Source organism: Nannobrachium achirus (genome assembly GCF_963921795.1).
Source record: "Nannobrachium achirus genome assembly, chromosome: 18".
NCBI lineage: Eukaryota > Metazoa > Chordata > Actinopteri > Myctophiformes > Myctophidae > Nannobrachium > Nannobrachium achirus.
In genome coordinates this window covers 18964765-18981744 of record NC_137825.1, presented here as the reverse complement: position 1 = coordinate 18981744, position 16980 = coordinate 18964765, and the positions used below count along the sequence as shown (strand labels likewise).

General features: G+C 41.5%; 1 protein-coding gene across 2 annotated transcripts; it reads left to right on the top strand.

The window, feature by feature from the left end:
- The first annotated feature begins 1577 nt into the window (after nucleotides 1-1577).
- Nucleotides 1578-12615, top strand: LOC308303506 (uncharacterized protein). 2 transcript variants are annotated; one of them, XM_080747889.1, is made up of 16 exons: nucleotides 1578-2823; nucleotides 3083-3252; nucleotides 3822-4030; nucleotides 5029-5299; nucleotides 6192-6278; nucleotides 6385-6543; nucleotides 6631-6777; nucleotides 7158-7397; nucleotides 8172-8321; nucleotides 8445-8685; nucleotides 9068-9355; nucleotides 10367-10594; nucleotides 10686-10817; nucleotides 11127-11349; nucleotides 11587-11725; nucleotides 12405-12615. In XM_080747889.1, the coding sequence occupies exons 1-16, from the start codon at nucleotides 1701-1703 to the stop codon at nucleotides 12420-12422; spliced, it is 3825 nt and encodes a 1274-aa protein (XP_080604015.1). In that variant the 5' UTR covers nucleotides 1578-1700; the 3' UTR covers nucleotides 12423-12615. The 2 variants fall into 2 exon arrangements, with proteins under 2 accessions (XP_080604015.1, XP_080604014.1); XM_080747888.1 differs by lacking the exon at nucleotides 12405-12615 and having other exon boundaries at nucleotides 11587-11829.
- The last annotated feature ends 4365 nt before the right edge of the window (nucleotides 12616-16980 follow it).

The window sequence follows — 16980 nt, the reverse complement described above, 5'->3', positions numbered from 1 at the left end:
CTCTCTGCATAAAAAACAGAGAACAATAACCAATAATCACAAATACAGTGTTTACACGAAATACATAAATAAAAATAAGGTACAAAAGTAGAGAAAAACACAAACATCTATGAAGGACTCGTCAATTTATGTTTGAGTAACCTTTTAAAAGAAAATCTGCTTCTGGTATGTCTTAAATCTATAGGGAGCATTATTCCAAGCTGAAAAAGCTCTGTGAAGAACAGTTCTCACCATACTATTCTGGTTGTGACTTGGCACAACCAGATGACCTGAGCTCACTTGACGGGTATAATGTTCATGACAGAAACCTGAAAATAATATCTGTTCATGAAAGAAGTGTGGTGTGTTGTTCCACATAGCATTATGCATGAACATCAAAAGGCTATATTTTAATTTCACCTCTACGGTTAACCATGATAATTGCTTATGCATCTCACATACATTGGTACGGAAAGAACAATTTAGAACCAATCGAGCTGCTCTATTCTGAGCAATTTGAAGTTTCTTCATGTGTTTCTCAGCAGCATTAGACCAAATAACATAATAATTTTACGGAAAGCCTGTCCTTTGTAAGGAACTTCAGTATAATATATGGGGAATTAAGCAAAAACTGATGTGCACTGACTACATAGCACAAACGGAACAGCTGGGTCCATATACATACAGTATATACACACATACTTTCTTAACTGCTGTCTTTGGTGCCTGAAATTCCCCAGTGGGATCAATAAAGGTCTTATCTTCTCTTCTCTAAACAGAACTTGGAGGATGGTGGCAACAACATGCCATCTACTTCTGACCAAAACATAGAGGAGGGTTGTGGCAACATAGCATCTACTTCTGAACAGAAGAGAGTGGATGATTGTGTTAACAAGCCATCTACTTCGGATCAAAACATGAAGGAGGATTGTGCCAAAAGCACAGCATCTACTTCTGAGCAGAACCTGGACTTGGGCTCTGGTTCTGAACTGGAACGCTGCAGCAACTGCAAAGCGAGGCTCAACGCCGAAGTCCTGAACAAAGTGAGAATATCAACGCTCATCGACATGAAGACTGCGAAAATACTGTTCCCTCATCTTCCGGTGTCGGACTTCATATGCATGGAGTGTGTCGAGATGGTCAAGTCGAAGACAAAGTTGTTGAACAACAACGAAAAGCGCACATGGATCGGGAGGGGTTCTTCTGCCGACAGTACACCACCTCCATCTAAACAAGATCAGAAGAAGGGTACTGTGGGTGGTGGGGTTACATTACTGCCTCTCGCACCTATAGCAAGTGTTACCGGGATTCCATCACTGCCTCTTGCACCTACAGCAAGTGTTATCGGTGTTCCATTAATACCCTTTGCACCTACATCTACGCAGAATACGGGGAGTTCCGTCCGCTACGTTGTCTTTCCAAAAACGACACCGTACAACATTCTAATACCCTGTAGACCGAACATGAACATGGTTACCTTCGTCGGATCATCTGCTTCTATGCTGAACAGGGCAGGTTCTGTCAATAAACCACCAAAGCAGAACATGGGAGCTTTTGTCCAGACACCCTCTACTTCTAAACCGATTGTGTTAGAGACTGTCAAGGCGCCACCCACTTTTACACCAAACACAAAGGATTCTCCCAGGTTGCCTACTGTGCTACCTACCGATTTGAACCTAAAGAAAACTGCCAAGGTGAAAAAATCTGCCAACAACAGCGCCATGTCATCTACGTCCAAACAGAGCGTGGAGGGGTCCGAATCTAAGATTCCAAAGACGAAGGGTTCTCTAGAACATGTTGATGTTCCCAGGCTGCCTACTGTGCCGCCTGCCAAAAGGAACATGAAAAAATCTGCCAACAACAGCGCCATGTCATCTACGTCCGAACCGAGCACGGAGAGGTCAGATTCTAAGATTGTTAACTGCAGTCTCTGCAAAAAAGAAATGATAAAAGGCCAGAAAAGTCATGGCAGAGTAAGTATATCTGCGCTGGTTGATTTGGAGACTGCGCGAGTACTGTTGCCCCATCTTTCACCGAAGGAGTTAATATGTTATGATCCGTGCGCCAAATGGATAAATTCAAAAACAAGAAGAGTAGATAACAAAAAGAGGCGCACCTTGACCGGTTTTCCTGTGAAAGAAGACCCTCTGCCTTGCAAAGTAATGAGGATGGATCACGACTACACAACCACAACGCCATCTACGTCCGAACAGAGCTCGGAGGGGTCTGGTTCTAAGACTCCAAACACAAAGGGTTCTCCAGAACATGTTGACGTTCCCAGGCTGCCTACTGTGTTACCTACCAATTGGAACATGAAAAAATCAGCCAACAACGGCGCCATGTCATCTACGTCCGAACAGAGTGCGGAGGGGTCTGGTTCTAAGATTCCAAACACAAAGGGTTCTCCAGAACATGTTGATGTTCCCAGGCTGCCTACTGTGCTACCTACCAATTGGAACATGAAAGAATCTGCCAACAACGGCGCCATGACATCTACGTCCGAACAGAGCGCGGAGGGGTCAGATTCTAAGATTTCTAAATGCTGTCTCTGCAAAAAAGAACTGATAAAAGGCCCAAAAGGCTATAAAAGATTAAAACTATCTAAGAAGGTTGATTTGGAGACTGCGCAAGTGCTGTTGCCACATCTTTCACCGGAGGGGTTTATGGAGGCGTTTATATGTTATGATCCGTGCATCAAATGGGTAAATTCAAAAACAAGAAAAATACGCAAAGGTTCAACATTTCGCACCTGGACCGGTTTTTCTATGACAGAAAACCCTATGCCTTGCAAAAAAAGGGCTAGGAGGATTACGATGGATCAGATCTCAACAACCTTGAACTCAGGTTATTATTATTATTAGCAATTTTGTGTGTGTGTGTGTGTGTGTGTGTGTGTGTGTGTGTGTGTGTGTGTGTGTGTGTGTGTGTGTGTGTGTGTGTGTGTGTGTGTGTGTGTGTGTGCTTGTGCGTGCGCGCGTAGTGTGTAATACATTTCTATACCAATAATTTTTTACTTATAGTCAAGTGAATTTAGAATGCTTGACGTTACTTGTAAAAGAGTATTTCTACACTGTAGTATTGATACTTCTACTTGTCTGTCCAGAGCCCACATCAGATGGTCCATCTTCAGTGCCCAAGAGGAGGACGAGGGTCCAACGATCGATTTACTACTTAAGAAACAATGAATATTTTCGTGCATTGAGAGTTCTGATGGAACACCCAACTGCTAAAGTCGCATTCAGCAAAGTGTGCGAACGATACATACGTCAAGAGGTAGGGTTTGTCACAATCATGACATCATAGTTGACGATTAATTGTCATTCAGCGATTGTTTTTTCTTCCTTCTTTTTTATTCATATTTAGTAACTTTATATGACAAAAACATAATACTGTGAATAGCCCATTTACAAGCCCACAATGCATTCTGAGCTTGTAGATCTGCTATTTCCACTTTGTTTAGATAATTCAAATTAGAGAAACTGTTCCAGGCCTGGAAATAGGTGGGGAAATCGCGCTCTTTCGAACGACCATCATTTCGACCGGAGGGTTAGCGACTCACTCCACGGAGGTTAGGGTTAGGGGGAGGGTTAGAGTCGGGTGTCGAAAAGATGACATGTAGTAACAGCGACACGCTCCCAAATAGGTTTGGAATGAATCAAATGTTTTGAAAAATCTCTGGACATGCACTTGTTTATGACTCTTGATTTTTGTTGTCTAACATACATGAAATAATTATGTAACATGTTATAATGTGTTGCATGTATCAAATGATTGAAGTGTGTGTGTGTGTGTGTGTGTGTGTGTGTGTGTGTGCGTGTGCGTGCATATATGTTATATTACAGTGTATCAAGTTGGTCAGAGAGAAGGAGGGACCTTTCAGGAAGCAACTCACACCTGAAAATCTGTCCTCATTTAGTTGGAAGAAGGCAAATACATGGGTTGAGGAAAATGCACCTCTTACTCTTAGTTGCCTACGAGGGATGTTCCCGTTGCCCCAGAAACTCGCAGGACAGTTAACATCCATCGGAAATGTTAAAGAAGAAGCACGGAGGTGTGTGTAACCCTCTTAATGATATGATGATTTATAGATTTGTGTATTTTAAAAGATGGAAGAGCTTTTAAGATCCTCCCAACTTTATTCCAAATGTACTTATTAATTATATTACATACAGGTACTTAACGTTTCCACCTTGCAGTCTTTTTCAGGTTAAAGTGTTATCTTTATACTTTTAAAGCTGAATACAAGGCCAAGCCATGACGCATAACCATGCTGCCCTGTTCTTGGAGTGAACTACTTCAAGTTATGAACATTGATTGGATAATTCTAATTTTTATATCACAGTCAATTAAATTTCAGATGTTGCCGAAGCAAGTGTCAAAATATAATCAAAAACAGTTTTAAAAAAAGAAATACAGTTGAAAGGGTTAGATCGTTGTGTTAACAGAGCTTGTCACGTTGCGTCATTATATATATGTTGTGTAAACCGGGTATAAAGCTTTTTGATACAAATGTATTTCTTTAATACAATCTTTTGCAGTCAACTTGGGACAAATACCTGTATTGTTTCTCACTGTCAGTTCAACGTTGCTTTGTGATTGCCCGAGTGCCAGTATTGTATCTCCCTATGAATGCACTCTGAATACATACCTACTCGTAACCCAATCTGGCTAGCCACCGTCAAAGAAAAGGGAACATCCACTCGGGTTGTCCCTCTTCTTTTGAAGAGGAGCTCAGAAGCGTAAGCTATCACGACTCTTTCTCGAGAGAATGCTCGTAACTGCCAGCCATAATATTACCTGAAGGGAAGGATATGATTTTTTGTGGATTTCTTTTTTGTAAAACCAATTCGTAACCAAAAGGAATGGAATTTGAAAAATGTATTATGTAAAAAGAAAAATGGCATTTCACTTCCACAGTAACATTTCTTTTCTAGTTAGATCAGTACTGTTTAATAGAACTTTTGACATTGATGTCTTTTTAATAATCACCAGTTTGTACTTTATAAAAGGAACATGGAGCTAACTATGTATTTTAATGTTGGAGTGTAGGGCGATGACAGAAGAGGAAGCTCAACGGCTGGTGGATAAGAGGATTGGAATGGCCATGTCTATCGCTCTATTCACCGGCTGCCCAAAAAGACATTCATTTGTCCAGTCTGTTATTACTGCTGAGATGTGGAGGGAAGGTTGTTCTGAAAAGGCGTTCAAGATCATGAATGGCATCGGTGTCTCCCACATCAGAAGGAATGCAAGGGAAGTCGTAGCCAGACTCGAAGATGACCACGATAAAGAGGTTAAGCTGTGGAAAGGACAGGTTGAGGTGAGTAAATAAATGGGGGAGCAATATGACCATAATACTATATACAAATGTATACATATTGTAAAAAAAAAAAAAAAAGTAAAACTATATTATATACTACTTTGTAAAACTAGTAAGACACCTCAGGCGGACAAGCGACCCTTTAGGGCAAAGTCACACCATGTCTTGGCCGTCTGGCCAGTGATGTATATCGGACCAGTTACCCATATATGGAGACTCCTTGTATCCATATATGGAGATCCATGTTTTGTATATGGACTATGGAGATAAGCTGTGAGACCCCAAACATGCTTACGCAGTTATTTGTTATGTGAAAGTCCTATGACATCTATCACATCTGTGCATTCCCATATGAAGTCCTGTTAGATATGGGCTTAATATTGATGACATCAGGGTTCAACATATATGGGCATGAAAGGGATTTTGTTAAAGTGGTCCCATGATATCACAATTAACATACAATCCCTTTTATGCCCATACATGTCCAGATGAAGCCGGTCGATTTAACAGACAGTATGGCCCATGTGTGCCATCAAAACTGTGGGACGAGTAGCGCGGAAAAATAGAGTTTATCCGGAAAGAAAGAAAGTCAGTAAAGTAGGCCTCTAGTCTGTTATGTTTGCACCGTTAGGGCAACCACACTAATTAGGTTCTTTATATGTTACAAGAAGCCCTTCCATTCGTCTGACACTATGGAGAGCCCTGCTCTGAGTATCTGACATCACTGTGATGTCACAGTGATGTGTCAAGGGAACCACTGTGTCAGGCGTGACAGAGATGCGGTCAAGCGGTGACTGTTCACATACTAAACTGCAACATATGGTCGCAACTAACTCTCGTGTGTGTCTGTGTTTGTATGTAACACCTGTTCATTCACCCCCATTATGTTTAGAATAAAATAAAGATACCAACGATACCAGGGAAGGGAAAGACAGCTGGTCAAGTTCTAACCTACTCTCTCAATTGGGACCGAGTCCAGGTAGTACTTTAACTTTTACATGCTACTGATTTATTACCATTTTGTTGAAAGCATTTTTCCTCAGCAATCAAACCTCATATCTTCCCATAATATCTTCCCATAACAGATTATCTCTAATGCCAAGAATGAACGTCAAGGAGGAAAAAAAACCATGATTTGGGCATTTCGCTTTGCCCATAGAAACCGCGTTTCTGTCAAGCACCTACAGGGGCCTCCGAAAAAGGCAGTTGAGGTGTCACCAGACAGCATCCTCCCATCCAAACAGGTACACATGATTTAAAGAAAACATACACGACCACCAGCCCGCTGTCAACAAGCTAAAATTATGATAATATCTTTCTTTATGTTTAAGACATATGAGGCACTGCGGCAGCGCATGAAGACAATTGTGATGCGCATAATTGTTGACAACCTCACAGCCCTGGAAGGATTGAGAAGCAAGGTTGTAAGGCACATTCCCCATTTATACTCCAAGCAGATGAACGGGAAGAGCACTGTTGTAAGTCAGCACGTACAAATGTACAATCACTCATTACTAATTATTCATTCCAACTTGTATTCCTTTATGCTGTATGTTCTGTGGGACCAAATTGTTGGACTGGTATCATTCCTTTTGGGTTCTAAGCTCACCGTTTACAACCCAACTCTATAACCTCTAATTGCTCCCAGAACGCTGTAGAAGCCAATGGCAGCTCACTGCTCCTAATTGTTCTATTCTAACCCAAATGTAAGTGGGGAAACTGAACCCCAGGAACATGTGGATGGACTGATGCAACCCATCAGCTGACAGACTGGGCCTTCTATAGAGTAGTGAGGCTAAAGATATTGAAATTCCCAAAAAAACGAATCTAATGGGAGGTTTTCTTATTTTCTCTACAGGTCAATCTTGGTGCAATCCCTGTGGACTCGAGCACAACAGAAGGAGATACTGAGATAATGAACGGCCTTAATGCGTATGTTCCAATAGTGTCGGAGAAACCCCAGAAAGTATTGTGCTGTTCAGATGGCCTAAACGTTGACACGGCAGAGGAGGAGCCCTGTGAATCTGCAGCTGAACAGAGATTTGAAGGACTAGTGGACGCGCCACCAGAATTTCACAAGGAATCCATGGGTTACCAGGTGACAAACTAAGTGTTGTATAAATGTAGGAATGAACGTAATAATAATAATTATGAGGGCTCTTAGGCGGTGCAGGGTTAAAGTACCTGTGCACCACTGACCATATAGGTCTATGGGTTCGAATCCGCCACAGTGCAAGCATCCCACTTGGCCAATGTCACAGTCGGCTGGGAAAAGAAATGCTTTCGTTTTCACTGACGGAGGCATGCCTTATGCCGTAAGGTGACTTCACTTGAGCCAATAGAGGCACCACCGAGTGAGATCAGGCAAGCGAGTCACCTTGCCGAGCGATGCGAAGTCACCTTCAGCCGACTCGAGTTATGTCCCGAATAGGGACCGAATCGTAAATCATTTCCCCTCCTAGTCTCGGTACCTCTGAGACGTCATTTATTTTTTTGGACTTGAAGAAAACAAGCACTCTTTTTTTTTCAATCTGACTGGTTTCCCAATCATAATGTCACATATATGCAAATACAAAATGTGCCATGTTCATGGGTGGGGGCGGGGAGGGTGATGTTTGTCGCCGTGCTAGTGGTTGCTTTGGGCTGCTCATGTCAGAGGTGCGACGGTGTCCCGGTGGGGTCTCTTCTCTGGCAGGTGAGCCAGAAGGTTAAAGGCAGTGACGACACAGAAGGGGATGATCATTGTCCACACTGTACAGTCATAACGGATTAATTTGCAGGAGAAAAGAATAGTCTAAAAATAAAATAACTGGGTACACCCAAGTTGTCCAGTTTTGGCATTTTATATTCATCATCATCTCTTGATCCCCAGGACATGGTGAAAATGCTGTTCAGTGAGAAGAGCCTAGAAGCTCGAGGATCTCTGTCCCAGCTGAAATCGGTGTTTTCTGTGAGAGGCCACTGTATTGACGGAAAGTGCAGGGAAGCAATCCAACGTGTTTGGGATGTGGATTTCATCACGGTAATATTGGAGAAAAGAAATTGCTTTGCATTACTTTAACTTTCCTCAAATACATATGTTTAAATGCATGTTCTGCAATACACATCACCTAAACCAAGTCTTATTTTTTTGTGTCCTACAAAGTTTGTCACTTCCGCCTACATCACGTTATACGCGGCTACCGAGTGCAACCTTGACACTGTTGATCAGCAGCCTTCAGACTTCCCCACTGATGCTGAGGCCCAAATGGAGTGGCTTAGTGGACTCTCACACAGACTGGTGGACTTGGTGTGGATGCCACCACCACAAGAAGACATCGATACTGCTGCTGCTGCTGCAAGTCTCTCTGAAGTAAAGAGGAAGGACTCCTGTTTCTGTGGAGAGGGTAGGCAAAAATAAGACCATGCTTTAAGTTATACAAAAGAAAGAAGTCTGATCTTAGATGCTACAGACCTACAGTATACTAGTAGTGATAACTTAGTTAGTTAGTTCCATTAGTTCCACTCAGGATTCTGCTTGATACTTGGTCTGGAATGTACAACTGATTCTGGACATATCAACAATGAAGCCTCCAGGATGAAAAAAAAAATGTTCACTTGTCATTCTGTGGAACTAGATTATTTGTATTGTTTTCCTTCTGTATATCATGCATACCTTGTATTGCCTTTGTGAATGTAAAATACTATACTAAAAAACTTGCCTTCTTATACTGTATGTCTGATAGATTTCATTTTGATATACACTAAACTGTGTCTATTTCATTTTAGAAAAACCAGGTCACCCATTAGTTCAGTGCTGCAGCAACCTGTGTAAAGGTGTGTGGTTCCATGAAAGTTGTGCGCCGATGGACACAACAACCGATCCGACCATCACTCAGGATTGTTACTGCAGCCCAGCTTGTGAAGGAGATGGCACCTACATATACTGTTACTGTAAAGAGCAACGAGAGGGAGAGATGGTGCAGTGTGCACTCATGGACCAGTGCAGAAGACATGAGTGGTACCACAAGGACTGCCTGAGTCCGTCAGAACAAGGAAATGTTGACTCTGAAGAGTGTAAGAAATGTCCTGTAGTGTTGTTCGCCTAGACTCCTAGACTAGAATAATCTGTGACTTGTAATTGACTTTGACTCAACCAACTATGACTTCAGACCTGAAGCTTAGCTTTGACTTTCATGATTTAAAAAGTAAATGTATGTAAATATTAAGCTATTGTGTTTTTAAAATGAGTCACATGGTGTATCACACTATACAGCAGGGTTCCCCAATTAGTTTTCCCCAAGGGCCGAATTATGTCTAGGGTACCAAGCCGAGGGCCACCACATTGCAGGGGGCGACGGTGGCGTTCCCGGTACTTCAGTGACGGTTCAGATATCGTCTTTGTCGGGTGAAAATCGTCTATGTCCAAATCCATTCGTTTTGCATTTATTAAACTAGTGAAAACAGCTGATCTACAAGCACACAACGCCTCGCGGTTGCTTGTAGATCTGCTGTTTTCACTACTTTTGTGCGACGGCCTTGTTTGATGAAGCAGAGCTTTACTTTGCGAAAGAACGTACACATTTTGAGATACAGGTTTTCCACCCGACAATGATGATATACTAGTGTTGTTGCTGCTCGTATACCACCATTATTACTGGGGTTGGTGGGGGCCTGATATTAGCCCCCCGCGGGCCGCCTATTGGGGAACCCTGCTATAATACAGCATAAGCTTGGACTGGTGGTTGAGGGACTTGGACTTGAGTTCTGGAGACTTGAGTTTGACTTGTGGTTAATTGACTTCACTATAAAACTGCTAACCAGTTGAATTTAACAAATATCGTCACTATTGGGCAGAAACCATGGAAATACATTCTCAAACAGTGGCAATAGAAGGTCTACATGCCCAAAATTGCCCATGTTGTGTATATCATCTTTTTTAGTTTTGCTTTAAACTAAATAAAAAGATTGAAATATGGATATACAAGGTTTCTGCTCAACAGCAACGTTATACTCCATTCCATCAAGTACATTTGAAAAGTAATGTGCTATACAAAATCCTTGATACTGTTTCTTTCCTTATTACAGCCGATTGGTACTGCTCAGAGATGTGCTTCATTGCGTCCGATGCAGATGACCATGTGCTCAACTACACCAAGGCTCTTGTGTGGGAGGGCCTTTATAACCTGGCAAGACGAGATGCCGTCAGAGAGGGTGATGGAGAAGCCATGACAGACTTCTGGAAAATGGACATGGTTCTGTTCTGGGCTAGAAAACACTTCAAGGATTTCAACACTTGCCATCGATTTCTCACTGGTAGGACTTAGAAAATGTAATGTGTTGCTCAATGGGCATTCTGTACACTGTAATAACAATGACATTAATCACGTGCATCTTGTATAAATAGGGATTGAAGGATTCTACCCATATCACATTAGACAAGACCTGAAGTGGAACCGTGTGGCAAACCTTGAAGGAAAACCTGGATGCAACATCAGCTTGGATTTAGTCAATGAATTCATGAATTTCGAATTCAAAGGTATATTACCGAACTTACATTGCTTACAAATTTCTGTTATGGAATTTAACATAGTCTTCATCTTGATAGCATTATGACAGAAGCCCTTGCTTACTAAGACATTGGTTCTGTCCGATTTCAGTCACTCATATGCTACTCCCTATATAGGGAGTCAGATATAGACGTCTATATATAGTGAACTCATCGATGATAAAATATGACTATATATATATATATGACAATTTTGCAAGAAGAATCTTACATTTTATGTAATAATTGTGACGGGCCTAAGCCTGATATGACACACTGACCTGTCATTCTGTTTTGTAGAGTCCATGGGACGTGTGAGCGACCACTACACCAATGAAAATCTGGAGCTTGCTGGTATGATGGCAGGAGCACTGGGAACCGAGGCGGATCGGCTTCTCATCACGCTAGGAGGCAACAGCGGCAGCCTGTTATCATCCCTGCCGTCGACACACGTCCTCAAGATAAGAAGACAAGCCGAAATCGCAGAGTTTGTGGCCGAGTACAAGAAGGACCATCTCTTCAGGTAAAGTGGTGTAAAGTAACTTCATACATTTACTTAAGTACTGTACTATTTTGAGGTGTTTGTACTTTACTTGAGTACTTCCAATTTTCACTGCATTTGATGTCAACACTTTCGTACTTTTATCCAAGTACATTTTGAATTCCGGACTTTTACTTGCAACAGAGTATTTCTATATTGCAGTATTGATACTTTTACTTGAGTAAAATATGTGTTTTACCTTTTCCACCACTGCTTCAGGTACATTCCTGGGAGAGCACATGAGGGCTTTGAGAAGTTCACTTACCAGCAGAAAATCAAAACCCCCAAGAAGATGGGGAACACGATGAGGAAACTGGCTCAGGACATGGATGGACCAACAGTGATAGATGGAATATTAGTGAGTGCCACAGTTCACATTGCATTTACGGTTGGGAAGAGTAGCCAATAGCCATATAATAATGTAGAACGTTTCATACATTAAGTGCAGTTCAATGTGTTTCTTAAAAAAACTTACATTAAAAGTGCATTAAAATAAAAAATGTAAAGCATAGACCTAAGTATGTCTTATTATTATTTGATAATGTCAATGTTGTCACATTATTATTCAGTATTATGGTTATACATAGAGGACAAAGTACATGATTTATGGACTGTTTCTGACTCATACCGCCACGAAACCTGGGTAGCCAATTCATGCTCCCTGGATCGTGAAAACTAATTATTATTAAATTACATTTTGTGATTATGGGGAAGAAACCCTAGGCTGACTTTGGTCAACTATAGCAGGGTAGAAACATGGCAAGCTGCATAAGGCTGACCATATAGTACATTGTGATGTAAGCAACAGTGCAGCCTATCATTTAACAATAGAGCACCGAAGTCTGGTGTAACCTCCCAGGTAGGAGGTTACACCTCCTACCTGGGTCACGTTTTTTCTCCATTATGAATTCCCATAGGATTCCAGACTTTCTGTATGGAGTATTTCTGTATAGCAGTATTGATCATTTTACTTACAGGTAAGTAAAACATTTGACTACTTTTTCTGCCACAGCGAACTGTAATTCTGTATTTTGTAGAGTCCTTGGGACGAGTGAGGGACCACTACACCAATGAAACGATGGAGGAGTGTGGAATGATGCAGGAGTACTTGGAAGTGAGGAGAATTGGTTTCTCATCACGCAAGGAGAAGGACCACGGAATGGCAGTGGCCTCACAACATCCCTGCCATCAACACACAAGGACAAGACCAGAAGACAAGTTCAGAAGACAATTTCAGAGTTCAGTGTGCTACGGTAGTTCTTATGTAAAGTCTATTGTGAAGTTTATTTGTACAGCCCAATCTTTATATTCGGGCCGCAAACTTCTAGTTTAATACAATGTAAGCTCAATTTGCTTTCTATTAAAAGACAACAAAAAGTAAGTGATGGAGTACATTTGACTCATACCGTGTTTTAGCCCCACAAGCAATATACATGTAGCTCACTGTTTCCCAAACAGCGGGTCTGGACCATTTGTGGTCGCAGACATATTTTTATGGGTCCTTTAATTTTTGGTTTCCTACATTTGTTTTTGAGCGGTGGTCACAACGCTCCTATACGTGGCCGTGTGTGTGGGTATCATATGTATGTATGTGTGTGTGGGTATGTATGTGTCCATGTCTGTATGTAGCCTGCAGTACCTTTTCTGACCACACATGTTAAGGGAGGGACGCTGTTGTTCAGACTCACATTCACACACACACACGCACACATGCACGCACACACACACAAACGCAGCCTCCACTGCTCAGTTCACACAAGTGTGATTTTTTTTTAATATTATTTCAAAGCATTTTCAAAAAACATTCCCAAAAACCTAAGATTTCCATGATTAAAAAAGGATGCAATGATTTTTCCATGTAACTTAATTAATACATCAAATAAAAATCAAAGAAATTCCATAAATTAGAAAACAAATGTTTAAGAAGTAGTGAAAATAGCTGATGTACAAGTTTTCACTAGTTTGGGTCCCGGGCAAACGCTTTATTTCTGTTTTGGGCCACGAGGCACAAGCTAAAAAAGTTCGGAAACAACTGCTATAGGTGGCTAGGTCGTCCCTCTCTGCCCATTCATCACTTTTACACATTTTGTGTCCCCCACCTTTCCTTCAACACCACGCTTTTGGAAAGTCAAACGTAACACTTGCACACACGTTATCTCATCATAGTCGAATGCGCATATTGCCCTGATATCTGGGGCAAGGGACCGTACCTATGTTCCCCAGGTTCTATGTTCCCCACTTACCACCTAAACCTAAACCTCAGTAAAACTAACGCTGGTGAATTCTAACCAGGGGAAATGCTAACCTGCCGATGGCTGGTGAATGCATAATTTTGCTTAATTCTGCTGGTAACCTTTAAAGTGCTGGGGGAACAACTGTGCTTATCACCTGCTTATTATTAAAATAAATAATGTAAACATAGGTATGTAAACTATGTATATACTTCATACTATTTAGAAGTAGGACCTAAGCACCTTCAAGCAGCTCAACATGAGGATTAATGTACATAGGACTACAGTATTTGTAGTATTTCTCACTTGACTTATCTTAATTATTATTTTGTTGTTATGCTACAATGCTGAACCAAATATAAAAATGTTTTGGTTTTGTATATTCGTAGAGATGAATATAATACAATATATATTGTGTTTTCCAAAAAAGCCAATTGCTAAGGGAACGTACCACTCTCCTGTCCTGTCCTTTCCTGAGCAACAAAACCAGTGGTTCTCAAACCTTTTCATGTCAAGGAAGAAGTGTGCGTGGGACAAAGGTGCAAATGTTCAAAAGAGGATCTCCGATAATAAAATCAAATATGGACGTTTTTGAAAGAGGCTACAATCATGTTACTTTCAAATAGCCTATATATAGGCCTAGTGTGAAAAGAATAAAGTAGTAAAATTGTAATGTTATATCAAGTAATTTACCTTGCATGGGGACAACTTGAGGCCCCCACAAGGACCCCTGGGCATCCTTGGACCATATATTTTTTTTTAAATGGTCCAGCCTTGGCGCATTTGCATTTCCCTAATCCACATGTATTCTTCTTTTGTATTTTCTATTGAGGCTTAAAAATAACTGACTTTTGAACAAACTTACTTGCATAATAGGCTAATTGTAGGGCTTTAAATCCTACAATAAAGCCTACAATAGGGATGTAGTTTAATGCGTTGTCTTACCAGAACCAAGGTTACTGTAAGAGCCAGCAACCTTTGCCTTGACCACTCCCTATATTTATATATATATATATATATATATATATATATATATATATATATATATACATACATACACACACACACAACATCTGTGACAGATACATCTTTTTTTAAATCTGTATCTTATCATCCACTTGAATGGAGAAAGATTTTTTTTTTTATCTGGAGAAAGATTTTTTTTTAATCAGTTATCTGGCCCAGAGGGAATGGGCCTTTACAGTTACAAATACAATTTAGCCATTTATAAATGCCTGAATTGTAATTATGTCATTGTAATATATTGTTTCTCTATCGGACAGATAATATGCTAACATGTAAAAGCCACAAACACCGTCTGTACCTATAACTCTATGGTCTGTACTCTGTACAAGTGATGAAATCATTAGGCTATGCTTGACCTCAGCTGTTGTCCTGTTAGATGGGTGCTCCCTTCTTATTAGCCTTACATTATTAGGCCCTGTCCAGACGACAACGGATTTTTAATCCCCGGGGAAACCTCTACGCCTCCACACGGGCCCGTGTAAAAAAAAATGTGTGTCCACACGGTATTATCAAAACGCTATAAATCCCTGTCTGTGCGTCACCGAAGCCGGTGGCCGCGTCCCTCTGCTCCCATCATTGCAGCAGCTATCTATCTATAGGGGGTGCATCTCTCCACTCCGACCCTCTAGGGGCTATGCATCGTCCAAGTTTCACAATCTTCACACTTTAACATGCACAATTGCTATTTAAACTTTCATTTAATATAAATTCGCTAACTATTTCTAGAGCACGGGAGAGGAATCGTCGAGAGTGGTGCGCTCTCTCTCTCTCAGCATTAAACGAATGTAACTCTATCAATCAGAGAGAGAGAGAGAGAGAGAGAGAGAGAGAGAGAGAGAGAGAGCGAGCTTGTGCTGATCGTGGAAATAATTTAAAAGGCAGCACATGCCGTGAATAACCAACATATTCTCACCTTCAAAGCGTCAGACAACTGGTGACTGTGCTGGAATAATCCCTGCATGCGTGCGTATGTCTCCATTATGCTTGAAATCATTTAATATTGGCATTTGATATCCAAACTTTGACAAAGAGAAGAGGCAGGCGCGTCGCGTCAGCGTTAACAAGACTAGGGCAGTAGGGCTGTATCTCGTTATTGATAATGAGCACCTTATCGATCCGGCTTATTGAGCCGATGGAAAGCTATGTGAGACATTCAGAACATAACTGGTATCTTTTGCAACTGTGAGTTCGTGGCTGACCAGTGAGTGACCACCATCTATGAAGATGACACTTGACAAGAGTAACAAATATCATTAAAACAATCATTCATTAGGGCTCCATGTCGTGAATGTGCTCATAAATATGGACATTCTACAGAGACCACCACGCCACGGGATTCTCTCATAGCAAGGAGGAGGAGGCGAGCAGCACAAGGTGACGTAAGCAAGCAAAGAACTTCTCCGTTTACGGTGTCCACAAGGCAAAAGAAATACGCCCGGGTAACAAAAATGCACTGCAGCCGGAGTTTTGGAAACTATTCGGCTAGTCCTCCGTTTGCATGCGTCTGCATGTGGACACCCATGGGCGTTCGTGGCTTTACCTCCCCGGGGATTAAAAATACGTTGTCGTCTGGACAGGGCCTTAGTCGCACCGGTAGTTGCTTCTGCTTTGCTGACGTCTATGGCTACCGGAGCGTCTTACCGTCTTTGAATACACTACCACTGCAGGCTCCACTAAATCTCATCTAGTTGCTCGACACATGCACTAATGAAAAATATAAGACTACGCCAGAGTTCTCATATCGCTTACCGACTCTGGCGGAAACTGTTCACAATGTAATAGTCCGTTGTTTTCAATAAAAATGCTTTTTACCAAGTCTATGTCCGAGTGCCGCTCTGTTTTTCCTGCATTTCTTCTTTTGCGCATGCGCAACAGCGCCAGTTTGATGGCCGGGAGGTACTATTGCTCATTTGAATTGAGCAATAGTACCTCCCGGCCACCAAAGGGGCGCTGTTGCGCAGCTGCAACAGCATTGTTTTCAAAGAAGAAATGCAGGAAGCCATGATGAAAAACAGAGCGGAGAGAAAAGGCACTCGGACATAGACTTGGTAAAAAGCATTTTTATTGAAAACAACGGACTATTACATTGTGAACAGTTTCCGCCAGAGTCGGTAAGCGATATGAGAACTCTGGCGTAGTCTTATATTTTTCATTAGTGCATGTGTCGAGCAACTAGATGAGATTTAGTGGAGCCTGCAGTGGTAGTGTATTCAAAGACGGTAAGACGCTCCGGTAGCCATAGACGTCAGCAAAGCAGAAGCAACTACCGGTGCGTCTTAATGTAAGGCTACCTTCTTATTATAACTCTATGGGTGCTCCGTTTTACGTAGCAATGGCGCCATCTTGTGGATAAAAT

Bases quoted from the DNA above. Each gene is read 5' to 3' on its own strand.
- LOC308303506 (XM_080747888.1), top strand. From the start codon at position 1,701: ATGTCATCTACGTCCAAACAGAGCGTGGAGGGGTCCGAATCTAAGATT. The intron at 9,356-10,366 runs GTAAGAAATGTC...TCCTTATTACAG, and splicing joins AAATGTTGACTCTGAAGAGT to CCGATTGGTACTGCTCAGAG. The intron at 10,595-10,685 runs GTAGGACTTAGA...TTGTATAAATAG, and splicing joins TTGCCATCGATTTCTCACTG to GGATTGAAGGATTCTACCCA.